The 13,516-nt window shown below is 52.0% G+C and overlaps 1 protein-coding gene across 2 annotated transcripts in view; it reads right to left on the bottom strand.

Annotated features, from left to right (window-relative positions):
* The window catches only part of Nipal3 (NIPA like domain containing 3), a 36,501-nt gene that overhangs the window by 20,900 nt on the left and 2,085 nt on the right, over positions 1 to 13,516 (bottom strand). For both annotated transcript variants that reach the window (XM_021631497.2, XM_021631498.2), the window contains exons 2-5: positions 11,671 to 12,048; positions 4,754 to 4,822; positions 1,574 to 1,745; positions 127 to 186 (exon numbers count right to left, since the gene is read on the bottom strand). In XM_021631497.2, the coding sequence (XP_021487172.1) occupies positions 127 to 186; positions 1,574 to 1,745; positions 4,754 to 4,822; positions 11,671 to 11,781 (412 nt within the window). In that variant the 5' untranslated portion in view covers positions 11,782 to 12,048. The remainder of the gene's footprint in view (positions 1 to 126; positions 187 to 1,573; positions 1,746 to 4,753; positions 4,823 to 11,670; positions 12,049 to 13,516) is intronic.

The following is a 13,516-nucleotide window of genomic DNA, read 5'->3' as shown; positions in this document are numbered from 1 at the left end:
GGCTTGGGGCGCCTAACATTCACCCCAGGAACGTAGAACCCAGAGGAGCTGGGAGGTGGAGGAGGGTCTCTCCATGGGGTGGGGCAGGGCGGGGGAAGGGGGGTGCTTGCTCCGGCAGAGACTTACTCACAAAGTCCTTAGGTTTCCATTTTTCTTTGATGAATATGATTCCAATGATGGCGCTCGCTGGAAAAAGCCAAGCACAGAGGAGAGAAATGAGGCTGCTGCCAGGCGGCTCATCTGCACAGAGCCTCTTTCTTCCACATCTTCTCTACCCTCCTCACCTCCCCACCCCAGGATGGGTGTCCACAGACCCCACTGAAAACTACCTCCTCTCTGAATCATAAGGACAATTAAATAAGATTCTATACGCAAATCATTTGGCATACAATAAATGCTCATAGTGAAATGATTCTTGTTATTGAAGGACCTGGAACACTCACGGAAAGCTCACAGGTGGCCGAAGGATGAGCTGTCACTGTGTTCAGTCCATCTCCCTTTGGGTGGCCTCTGAAGCTCAAAGAGCCCCCTAGCCTCCGGGGGCTTCCCCCACACACAAATCTTGCCATGATTCACCCTACTTATTTATTATGGCACTGGGGATCAAACGAGGGCTTGGTACAGACCAGGCCATTGCTCTGCATCTGCAGCTCTCAGCCTATAGGTCTGACGAATTTGGTTACTTATCAAAATCAAAGGCTACTATTTTCACAGTGTAGGTCACTCAGTCACTTACGACTCACTGTGAATGAAGATTACAAGAGGTCTTTGAAGACCCAAGCAGTGGGCAGAGCAGAGACAAGGATGTAAATCTAGCTATCAGTGGGGCTGGCTGGTGGCCTGAATAGTGCTGGAAGTAATCCAGAAGATGTCAGGGGAAGGTGGAGATGGCCAAAGGATTTGCCTCAACTGGAGACATTCAAACCACTTTATGAAACAAACAAACAAACAAACAAACAACACTAGGAAAAGAAAAATGCTGGTTCAGCCTAGTAGCTAAGCAGCAAAGCACTTTCCCAGCATGCACAGGGTCTGGAACTCATCTTCAACATTTAACAGAAGGTACAGGGTGGAAAAAACTCAGCTCTACTTATGTACTTTGCCAGGTAACCAGCCTGGCTCAACAATGGCAGGTTCTTCTAACAGCAATTTGGAAACCAATCAAGGTACAAATTCTTATAATTTCTTATATTTGGTAGTAGCTCCAAGCAGGGCACAGAAATCTGAGGTCTCACCTAGGCTGGCTGGAAGGAAAGTTGCAATTGATTAATGTTGTCTGACCCAAGCCCAGGAGGGGCAGTTCACAGGCCCTCCCTGCAGTAAAGAAGAACTTTGAATTCAGAGACAGGCAAGATACCATGATTCCATGCTTTCCTGAGAGCAGGGGAGAGCCAGGCTGGCCTTGAACTCACAGAGATCCAACCTGCCTCTGCCTCCCAAGTGCTGGGATTAAAGGCATGTACCACAATGGCTGGCCCTAAGAGCGCTTTTTAATGTGAGTGCTCTGAGCCTTGTGGTGGCACTTGGGCCACACAGACCATGGGTCCTGGGAGAAGAGAAGGTTGGGGCTTACCTATCACGGAGACGGCACTGAGGGGCACAATGAGGGACAGTGGGGCAAAGGCGTAGGAGGCAAACACGCCCAGCTCCCCCAGCAGCAGCAGGAGCAGCCCTAGCCACCATGTCTTGGTCTTGAAGTAGGCCCGGGGGTCCTTGGAGCCTGCCAGGCGGATGTGGCAATATTTCTAGAAGTCCAAGAAGAAATGCCATTTGACCAGACGTTTGGAGAGAATGAAAGGCACCAATGAAGGAATCTAAGCTGACACTCTACTTTTAGAAATCATACTTGTGGGCCTGGGTGTTGTTTGGGGGAGATGTTGGTAAGACTTTTAAATGGATATTTCTTTGTGTGTGTGTGTGAGAGAGAGAGAGAGAGAGAGAAGGAGGGAGGGAGGGGAGGAGGGAGGATGGGCAGAGAAAATAATCTTTCACCTTGGTTCAATCTTTCTCCTTAAAAAAAAAAAAAAGATTTATTTACTTATTATGTATACAATGTTCTGCCTGCACATACACCTGCATGCCAGAAGAGGGCACTAGAGTTCATCATAGATGGTTGTGTGCCATGATAAGGTTGCTGGGAATTGAACTCAGGACCTCTGGAAGAATGACCAGTGCTCTTAACCTCTGAGCCATCTCTCCAGTCCCTCTCACCTTGGTTTTTGAGACAGTGACTCAGCGGCCTGGACACAGCAAGTAGGCTAGGCTGGCTTGCCAGTGAGCTCCATTGATTCACATGTCTGTGGACTACAGATGCATGCCACCACAATGGGCTGTTTTTATATAGGTTCTGGGGATTGAACTCAGGTCCTCATGCTTGCAAGTCAGGGACTTTACTCATCAAGCTATCTCTCCAGCCCATCTCCATCTGTCTGTCTGTCTGTCTGTCTCTGTCTCTCTTTGAGACACTGTTTCATGTAGCCCGGGCTGGTCTTGAAATTTCAGCCGTCAGGGCTGGAGAGATGGCTGGAGAGATTGTACATGCTGCTCTTACAGAGAACCTGGGTTTAGTTCCCAGCACCCACACGGTGGCTTACAACCATCCATAACTCCAGTTCCAAGGGGTACAGCCCCCTCTTCTGACAGCCACAGACAGCGGACACACACGTGATACATGGACACACAGATAGACAGAACAGTCACGTGCACAAAAATAAAATAAATAAATCTAAAAAAAGAGAAGAGAAATTGCAGTCTTCCTGCCCCTGCCTCTTGGGTGCTGGGACTCCAGGCATCTGCCAGCATGCCTGGCTTAGAAACAGGCGTCCCTAACGCACTCCGCAGGCGAAAAGGCAGACTGCGGTATTTACAAACACCTGCTTTGGCTGGGCCCTTGGGTTGACCATCTCTTGGCTGCCATCCCCAGAAATCCCCGCATGCAGATGCTTGGAGAGCTACAACCTCCTGCAGAAGGGCGGCAGATGCTGCTTGATGGCCGTGTGGTATTGGAGGGCCTGCTCTCCTGGAGCAGCTAAGTGGCCCCAGGGTGCACTACTGTTCTGTTCTTCTGGAAATATGAATTTGGGACACAGAAACCAAGACTGTAACTGAAGAAGATGGAAAGAAGGACTTGGGGGCTCCAGGTTCCAGGGTACCAGGAGAGGCTGGTCTGAAGAGAAGAAAATGAAGTGGATGGACAGCTCGGACTCCACATGGCTGAAACAGTATGCTGCTGAGGAGCACGGGGCTCCCGTGCCTTTTGGTATAACAGACCTATGCCTGCACCAAAAGTAGGCAGCTCAGGGACCCTAGAGGCAGGGTGCATTATGGGATTTCTAAGGGTTAGCAGTGCCAGGTCTATCCCTCGGTTTCTGAGAAGCAGCACCTGAGACAGAGACTTGGGAATTGGCAGTTTATGTGGGAGGGGATTCCAGAAGGTACAAGTGAGGGAGGAGGGGGAGGCAGACCGGCTGATCCACGTGCGCTGGGTCCTTAAGGTTCCTGGGGCTCAGGGCCTCGGAGGACCTCTGAGGAGTCTAACGGAGGACATTTACTCACTGACTCCTGCTGCCACCAACCAAAGTGGCCACCAGCCTGGGGATGCTCCTGTCCCCTGGGGCACAGGTGCACCAGTTCCCCGGGACCCCAGGGGAAGCTCGGCAAGCTGCCAGCTTGCTCCACAGCATGGCTGTGGTCACCATCTGGCCGGGCGCTGTGGGGGCACTCTACAGAAACTCTGCAGCTTCCCTCCTGGAGACTCGCAGCATCGACAGTGTGGGAATCAGAGCTGAAAGCCATGGCTCCTTGATGACCCCAGTGGCAGGGAGAGACAAGACTGGGGCCTGTCATTAGCATGCCATTCCACAGCTTGACAGACGGGCAGGGGTGATGGCACTGTGGGTGATGTGTCTGCCGTGCAGGCGTGAAGACCCGAGTCTGGATCCCTACCATCCGTGTGAAAAACCAGGTGAGGCAGTGGGTGCCTGTAACCCAGCACTGGGGGAGACAGGAAGCGGCTTGCTGGCCAGCTGGTCTCACTATCACTGAGCTCCGGGCTCAGTGAAAGACTCCGGGCTCAACAAAATAAGATGGCCGCGCACGACGGCGCACGCCCGTGATCACAGCACTTGGGGAGGCAGAGGCAGGTGGATCTCTGTGAGTTCGAGGCCAGCCTGGTCTACAAAGTGAGTCCAGTGAAGGCTACAAAGAGAAACCCTGTCTTGAAAAACCAAACCAAAAAAAAAAAAAAAAAATCAAGAAAGAAAATACTGTGAGGCTGGAGAGACGACTGAGCAGCTAGGGGTTAGAGCTGCTCTGCCAGAGGACCGAGTTGGGTCTTGCCATCCACATAAGGCACCCCACATAACTCAGCCCCAGGGCCCAGGGTAATCTGATACCTCTGGTCTACACTCATGTGCACACACCCACACTCTGACACATATAATTCAAAGGAAAAACAACAACAACAACAACAAATCTTCGAAAAGAAAGAAAACGGAGAGCAGTTGAGGAAGGCATCCACCATTGATCTCTGATTTTCTGTATGCAGGTGGGCATACGTGCGCACACACACACACATACCACACATGCACACATGTAAAGAAAACTGGAGGTTCTGACCTACGGGAGCCTGGGGGGTAGGACAGAGGGTGTAGAGAGAGTCAGGGACTAGACAGGCCCCCCTCAGAGGACAGACAGCAGACCTAGCTCACCCAACGCGCCTCTGCCCGGCCAAGCGCTGGCATCTGAGACTCACCTGCAGGTTAAGCGCGATACTGACCACGAGGTGCCCGAAAATCGCCAAGAGAGCGCCAATCAAGTTTTCCTAGAAGGAAGGGTCCACAGAACAGGTGTGAGGGGCACAGTCTACCCCTCAAACAAAACCAGAATGAGGTCCACCCTCCCCAACCCCGAGGTTGGAATCCTGCTACCCAGGCGTCACCCAGCTGCCTTACAGGTTCACAGGGCACCGTCCTGAGTTGGCTACATCCAGAAACCATCACCTTTGGGTGTCCTTGTCCTGGTGACCTACCTGAGCAGGCCTAAACCCGCCCAGCTGGCCCCTGAGATCCCTGAGCTGCAACCATTCTGCACAGAAAGGCAGTGTGGAGAAACCAGAGCGGATGAGAGAAATGCAGGCTGGGCTCCAACCATCACCCTCTTGCCAAGGGAGCCTTATCACCCTCCGAGTGTTCAGCAGGAACCCCTCAACCAGCCAGCTTCTGTGGGGACTCTTCAGTTATTTAATTGATGAAAAACTCACTGATTACGTCACTCTATCGATAAGTTGGCATGGTATTTTTTTTTTAAATAAATTAAAAAAAAATCATCATATACTTCTTGTAGAAGAATTAGGAAATGCAGGTGATAAAAATGACAGTAAAAGCAGGGTGCCATGGCCACACCTGTAATCCCAGCATTTAGGAGGTATAGTGAGGAGGGTCAAGAGTTTAAGGTCATGCTTATGGGATGTTATCTCAAACAAAAAAATGAAACAAAATAACAACAACAAAACCAACCATCAAACCCTGGGGCTGGAGAGACACTCCATGGTTAACAATACATATTTTTCTCCCAGAGGACCTGAGTTCACTTTCCAGCATCACCGCTCACTGTTGCCTGTAGCTCTACATCCAGGGGGTTTGAAGCCTCGCCCCTCCCCCCAGCTTATGAGCACTTATGTCCCCACATCTGTGTTCCTGAGGCATACTGAATTCCTCAAAGTTTGAAAGGCCAGCGCATACCCGGCCACCCAAGCTACAGCCCTATTCCCCCTACGGCCATCTTACAGCTTCATGTATGTTCGTGTACATGAATGCTTTGCCTGAATGTGTGTATGTGTGCCACATGCATGCCTAGTGCTTGCACGGGCAAGAGGGGGGCGCTGGATCTCCAGGAACTAGAGCTGCAGACAGCTATGAGTCGCCACAGGGGTGCCAGGAACCAAACCCAGGTCATCTGCAGGAATAAGCGTTCTTAATTGCCGAGCTGCCTCCCCAGTCCCCGTATCTGAGGAAACATGGTAGTTCCATATGGCTCGACTTGTCACTGAGCCACTATCACATGCACACAGAAACCACACTGTCTTCTGATGGCTCGGGGGGGGCTCAAGGAACCAGGCTGCCGAGAAGGTGCTGTTTCAGGCCAAGTGGAGGCTGCGAGCTGAAGTAGGGAAAAGCCCCCCGCTATGAAGACGAGCCAGCGCCATCTCGGGGAGGGCTAATGAGACGGGAAGACTAGAAAACTCATGGGGAGAAACCAGTATCAGCAGCCCAGGCCTCTCACAGTTAAGGGCTCCCTGGGTCAGGGTGCTCACACACGATGGGAGGCCCTCTCTACGCATCCCCTCTGGGCCGTGAGCAACCCTAGGAGAGTGAGGTGTGGTGGTGGACACACCTGTGACGTCAGCACTGGGGAAGCGAGCCATCCTTCCTTGGTTACACAGTGAGTCTGTGACCAGCTTGTGCTCCATAGCAAGACCTTGTCCACGGGGCTGGAGCGATGGCTCAGTGGGTCAGAGCACTTAGGGCTCTTGCAGAAGACCCAGGTTTGATGCCCAGCACCCCACATGGCAGTTTGCAAACTTGTAACTCTGGGGATCGGACACCTCTCTGAGGGCTCCTGAGAACACACAGTGCACAGATATACACTCAGCCAGGCAGGCAGGTGGGCAGGAGGCAGATAGACAATAGACAGACCCCCCCACACATACACATACAGACACAAACACACACATTCACATGTGCCTGCGCGCGCACACACACACACACACACACAATACAAAACAAAACACCCCAGAGCAAACTAAACCAAACCAAACCCCCAAAATTAACCAAACAGCAAACGTCCCCAAGTGGTCCTGAGAGGTGCTGTTGCCATGGAGTCTTCTCAGCAACAGAGTCAGAAGCTCAGGGATGAGTAAGATGAACCTTAAGAGAAGTGACGAACCGCCAGGGTACAGACGGGAGGGTCCAGAAAGGAAGCGTGACCTCTGACCTCTTTAGAGTGCTCCAGGGAGTCTATTTAGAAGGTGAAAAGTGGGGGGTGCTGTGGAAGCACTCCTCTTGGTGCTGGCGGCAGAGTTTGCTCAGCAAAGCCGTTTGCGAGGTGCGTTGATCTTAACATCTAATAGCCGGTTACAGACAGACACGGTGAGCAAGAGCAGACATCAGTCATGCCCTGGGATCTGAGTGTCTCCAAGAGCCTCACAGCCCTAATTATGCCCCCGAAGCCTTGTGAAGTGGTGCGTGTGAAGTGGTGGCATGGACAGCTGCCACCACCCAGGGGTTACACAGTTTAAACACACACCCGCCAGCTGCCCTTGGGGCTTGGCACAGGGACATTCAGAGCCAGGGAGGATCTTCTGACCTCAGAGCTTGGAGACAGGCCTCCAGTTCCAGAGGCACGGCCAGTGGCATCCCGCCTGTCTCCCTGGCAGCTTCCTCACTGGAGGGCCAGCCCTCCGTCCTCCTGGGGAACAGTCGGCGCGAGACCGTCAGGATGACGACCGCCGGCTCTTAGGAAGGTGGCATACCTTGGTGTGCCCCTTGATGTGCAAAGGGGAGCAAGCAAGTCCTAGCTGAGGGATGTGTGGGCCAAACTGCCCGGTGGGAGCTCAGGCCTTACCTGGGTCGTCTGGAGGGGCGTGGTTTGAGGGTACACTGCATCCAGTCCTCACCAGTCCCCCAGCTTCCCAGCAGAGTGGAGGTGACAGGATGAGTTGGCAAACACTGCCAGGCACTGGTTTTCACGGAGGAGGCTCAAGACCAGGCCAGAGGTACAGAGCATATCCATGTGTGGTCAGCAGGGCCTAGCTCAGGCCAGCACACTTTGCCCCACTGTAATTTTGGGGTGAGGAGTAATAATGGGTCTTATGTTTAGGATAACCGTGTACCACCTACATGGAGACACCTGGTTTCTTTGTTTTTATCCCCTATGACTCTGAAAGAAAATGAAGTGTTTCCAGAAAGGAGCCGCAGCCGGGAAGCAAGCCCTGTGTGCTGCGGATACTGGCCTCCAAGTGAGTCAGCTCCCCGTGCCCTTGCTCTGCTCCCATCAGCCTCCATTTAATCCCACCACAGTCGAAGTCACCTCTCGGCATTCAAACTCATCTCCCACAGTGCTTTGGGAGCTTGTAAGCAGGTAAGGCTCAGCCTTGCATCCCGGCTCGCTTCAGGTGGCTGGCATTCCAAAGAACACGCTCCAGTGAACCAGGCTCTGCCACGCCTGCACTTGGCTTCAGGCCACCTCCCTGACACTGTCTTTAACAGGTGAGGCATTACCTGCCCGAGACAGCCGTGCCCACACTCACCACCAGTGGCGGGAACAGAAGGAGCCTAGCAGAGTGCCTGGTACAATATGGTGGCCAGGACCCCAGACCCTGGCAACGAGTAGATGTTTCCAGTTCTGGCTTTATGAGTATATTGACCGTGTGGCCTCAGACAAATTCATGGACCTCTCTGTGCCGGTTTTCTTACAGGTAAACTAAGGTTATAACAGGCTCTTTGACCTGGGGCCTTCGGGAGGATTAGTACAATCCCTCTGACACAGTCAACACGCAACGCACATTAGCTGCTATTTCGACGCGTGTGGCACTGGCTGTTCATTGATGGGTAAAGGGTCTATTTGCCCCGCTGGGAAGTGTTGGCACAGGCGAGGGAGCTGAGTGGACGGGAGGGTTTCCTGGGCCCAGAGGATGACTCACGGAGCCTGGAGTTCCTCATTCTGTGGATTTGGGCCATCCTCCTAACTACCCTACAGGGTGGACGCTGGCCTCACCTGCAGGGTGACTCTGTGAGTTTCCCAGGTTTTAACTCAACATCTATCAAAGCTACCTGCCTATCCATCTGAGTCCAAAGCTCAAGGCCTCAGCACTCTGCTCTGCCACCTCTCTACTGTAGTCTTCCCTCGCTCCTTAAAGCGGGGAGTGAGTCTAAGTAGCTCTGGCTGGCCTGAAACCCACAGAAATCCACCTGCCTCTGCCTCCCAAGTCCTGGGATTAAAGACATGTGTCACTTTTTTTTTTTTTTTTCTTAATGACAGGTCCCTGTGGAGACCTAGTTTCCGAATCTCTCTCTGGGAGCCCAGGAAGCTGCATCTCATGCCTCCACAGAGCTGTCCTGCCTGACAGGCCGCCTCCCCTGGGGCTGTCCGGTAAACAGCAGCCTCCAGGGTTCCATCCTAGGTCTGCTGGACCAAGGCATGCAGAGGGAGAGCAAGGGGGGAGGGTACAGGCAGAGAGCTGTGTTCAAGGCTGAGACAGAGCTCCAGGCATGGTGGTAATCAGCTCCCAGGACTGGGGACTATCCCCAACTCTACCCTTTCATGTGACAGAGACAGAAACGGAGGCTCTGGGAGATAGGCCTGACTTATCTGAGATCAAACGCCAGGCTGAGCCGGTTTCCAGGCCTCCTGATCTGCATGTAAGATACTCTACCCATCACCAACCCTTCTTCCAAGCGTGCAGCCGTGGCCACGAGGGGAGGTGGGAAGGACAGCCTTCCGTGGAAAGAAGATTAAAGAGCAAGAAAGGCATGCCACCTTGGCTTTGACATTGAGCAGAGCTTCCTAGGTGGGATGGATTCATGGAGGAGTGTCGGAGCCAGCCCCTGCTCTATCTACGGTGACCCTAACTCCAGGTAGACTTTCAGGACTCACGTACGTGTGCGGTCAGCATCCCTGATTGCATGGAATTAACATAAAGTCCTTTCATTCTCCTTGTGTCGCTCTGCCTGGCACCTCCTTTGGCCTACAGGGTGATGGGAGTGTATTGAAGCAGGGCGGGCACTGGCTGAGGGGCCATGATGCCAGTGAGGTGGCTAGGAGCATGGTACCATTTAACCTCAAGCCTCAGTTTCCTTGTCCCCAGGGTGGGGAGGAAAATGCTGATAACAGCCACCTGCTGGAAGCTACTTGTCCTATGTGAGTCATGTATGTGAGTCACTGTTCCCAGCGTCACGCGGCCGAATTCATCTGCACCTCCTAACTGCCATGAGGCAGGCATTACTGTCAAGCCACTTTACAGATGAGGAAAAATGTACCCACTCTGGGTACATTTGGGACTGGGCCCACATGGGGAAAGAGGGAAAGCTCAACACAAGTTGATTATTACCACCACCCGGAGCTAATGATGTCACAGTTTCTCCTATCAGTGTGCCACGTGATCTCAAGCGTGTCACTTCCCACCATTCGGCCCCACTTCCCCAATCCTCACCTAACACAGCCAGGGTGTCAGGTGAGGTAATCGCTAAATCTCCTTCAGCCCAGAATGTTACCAGTCTTGGCTGTGAGGGCTACCTTACAAAAAAAAAAAAAAAAAAAGGTTGTTATTTAATTGTATGTGTGTATGTGTGCACCTGAGCTCATGTATGGGCACCACACGTATGCAGAGGCCAGGGAAGGTCGGAAGAGGGGTTGGAGGCCCTGATCTGCCATGTGGGTACTAAGGCTGCATCCTCTTCAAGAGCAGATAGCACTTGTAAGCACTGAGCCATCTCAGCGGGGAAGAGTCTCAGTGAAGGGCTGTCCAGGTTGGTTGGCCTGTGGGCTCATCTATTAATTGGTGTGGGAAGGACTGTCCCCGGCGGGCGGCACCATTCCCTGGATTTCGGTCCCACGGAAAGGAAGAAAGCGAGCTGAGCACTAGCACACGCACTTTGTTCTCGGGTCCTGACTATGGCTGCCTCGTGACCAGCTCCCTCAGGTCCCTGCCACTGTTACCTCCCTACTTCAATGGGCCCTATTGTATTTGGAACGACCTGAGTGCCCATCGGGCGGGATTCCCTCAACAGGCGTACACTCAGAATCGTGCTTTGAGGGAAGTAATCCGCCGTCAGTACAAGGGGCAGGGGGGGGGTAGTAGTCTGCTAGGAAGGCGAACGGAAACAACCACGAACCAAAACCTTCTGAACAACGTGGCACCAAATCTTTACATGGCACAAACAGAGAGGCTCTTCAACTAAAACCCGAATCTTCCGCACTTTTTGAGAGAGTTTCCCTGTATATAGCCTTGGCTGTCCTGGACTCACTTTGTAGACCAACCAGGCTGCCCTTGAACTCATAGTGATCTGCCTTCCTCTGCCTCCCCGAGTGCTGGGATTACAGGCGTGGACCACTGTGCCTGGCTAAGTGTACCCACTTTTTAACCCATTTAAGATACATCTCTACCTCTGTATTTTTAAACATTTATATTTATTTAATTAATGTCATTTCTGTGTGTGTGTGTCAGAGGTCAACCTCCAGAGTTTCCATTGTTTGCTCTCCATCTTATTTATTGAAAGGGTTTTTTTTGCTTGAATTCACAGCTGGCAGATCTGGCCAGTCTAGCTAGCCAGCTTGCTAAAGGGATTCCCCCAACTCTGCCTCTTCTGTGCTAGGGTTATAGGCAGCCTGCCAGAACTGCTTGGCACGTATGTGGGTGCTGTGGACACAAACTCTGGTCCTCTCACTCACGTCCTGTGGAGCATTTCACTGGCTGAGCCATATCCCCAGCACTATTTCTATCTGAGAGAGTGTATCTTTTCTCTTGATTCTGTGTCGTTCTGGGTATGTGGAGGGCCTGTCTCTGAGAGTGATGGGCATACGGACCCTGGGCACACCGGTGAGGCCACTGGGCTCCTGTGCCCCTCTTGTTAGAAAACCCACAACATTCCCGAAGGAAACTGAAGCGCTTGCCTTGTAGGAGAATGAGGCCTCGCTACTGCTGCTCAGGCTGGTGGCGGTGGCGCTGCTGGTGGGCGGGAGTGGCTGCAGATGCAGGCCTGCGCTGTGGGCTCCGTCCTCCATGGCTGTTTAGTGGGACATCGTGCCTGGCCTGGCTTGGAACGCGAGCTGCTGCTAGGCAGGGCATGAACGGGAAGCCATCTCTCCCAGCGTTCACCTCATTCCAGAGCCCCACCTCGCTCTCTCCCTTCCTCAGTCGGATGAGTTCTCTGGCTTCTTTTGGTTGATTTACAGCCTTCTCCTCAGCATCCCTGAGAAAGAGGCGGTTGTGTGTCTCTCCCAAGCAGATGGGTGGGGGCGTGTCTCCTGACTCTGGCCAAGCTCTGGGTGCTGGAGAAGGACATAAAAAATGCATGTGCGTGAGACACAGCACCCAACTTCATTGCCCGAGAAGGCTCCTCCCACAAAGTATGACTGGCCATGCAAAAGGAGATCAGGCAGGCGTGATTATCAGGCTTTTGACCTCCTTAATAGGGAGAGCTCCCTAAAGAGCTTTATTCTTGGGCCTTAGACCTCCCATTTCCTCTCCGCCTCCCCTTCCTTCCTCCAACTACACCCTAAGTTAAACCTTTCTTTCCCCCTAGAAGCTTGAGGACAAGAAAGGATACCACTTCTCCAGGTCTCCAAAATCAGTCAACAAACAGATGCCCTGGGCATCAGATAGGAATCATCATCAGGTTGGCAGCACATGCTTGCAATCCCAGCACTCGGGAGGCTGAGGCTGGACCACAGGATGGCCTGAGCTATCTATCTATCTATCTATCTATCTATCTATCTATCTATCTATCTATCTATCAGACCTTGTCTTAGAGCAAACCAACCCAATAAACAACAATAAAAACACAAAGCAACCACCAAATCACGGGGTTTTCAACTTAGGCAAGAACGAGGAGAAAATCCCGGCGGGGGGAGGGAGGAACACTGTCCTGGGAGTGAGACCTGCTGCCCAGGTCAGGCTGGCTCTGGGTGACTCAGCGTCTCATGTGTGAAGTGTGGACAGCAATGTGGCTTGTAGCAGAAACAGGGATGACAGCTGCCTGGTTAGCTTCGTCGGACTGCTGTTTTCAGCGTTTCTCAAGCTTTTCTCCCAAACAGAGAAGAGGATATCTGTACTTAGGGCTCGTGGTTGGAACCACCACACTAAAAGGCTCTGTGAAGTCTTCTTATGCAAAACAACAACAACAAACAAACAGTGGGGCGAGGTGGCACACACCTGTAAGGGACTCAGGGAAGCAGAGGCTAGCCCGGTCTACAAACTGAGTCTAGGACGGTTACACAGAGAAACCCTGTCTCAAAAAAAAAAAAAGACTCAAACATATAAAATAACACCTCCCAAGGCACCAAACAAAAATCATATACATTTGATTCTATTACACAACCTGTTTATTGTGTTATGATCATTAGGCTATATTTAATACATATTAAACGTTATAATCATCAATGTATGATTGTTGTGGACGTGTGTGTGTTTATAGGGGTTGTAAGAGTCCGTTCTCTCCTCCCACAGCAGGTTTCAGAGATCGAACTCAGGATGTCAGGTTGGGCTTGACAAGTGTTTTCATCTGCTGAGCCATCATCTCACTGGCCCCTTAACACGTTTTGGATTGCTTTCGACCTGCCGTGTTCTACCTTGGGTACCTCGGCCAGGTTATTCAGCTTTTGAGCCAGTCTCCTTAGCCATAAAGTATGGATTCCATGCGCTGCAGTAGAAATCTGGTGGAATGTACCCAGTATAATTTCATTTAGTTTTTAATTTCAACAATATGTATTTTTTTTAAATTCTGTGTCCGCTGTGTAT

This window comes from Meriones unguiculatus, chromosome 3, assembly GCF_030254825.1.
Source record: "Meriones unguiculatus strain TT.TT164.6M chromosome 3, Bangor_MerUng_6.1, whole genome shotgun sequence".
Taxonomy (NCBI): Eukaryota; Metazoa; Chordata; class Mammalia; order Rodentia; family Muridae; genus Meriones; species Meriones unguiculatus.
Note: the sequence above shows the minus strand (reverse complement) of the source record. Positions and strands in the feature narration are given on the sequence as shown.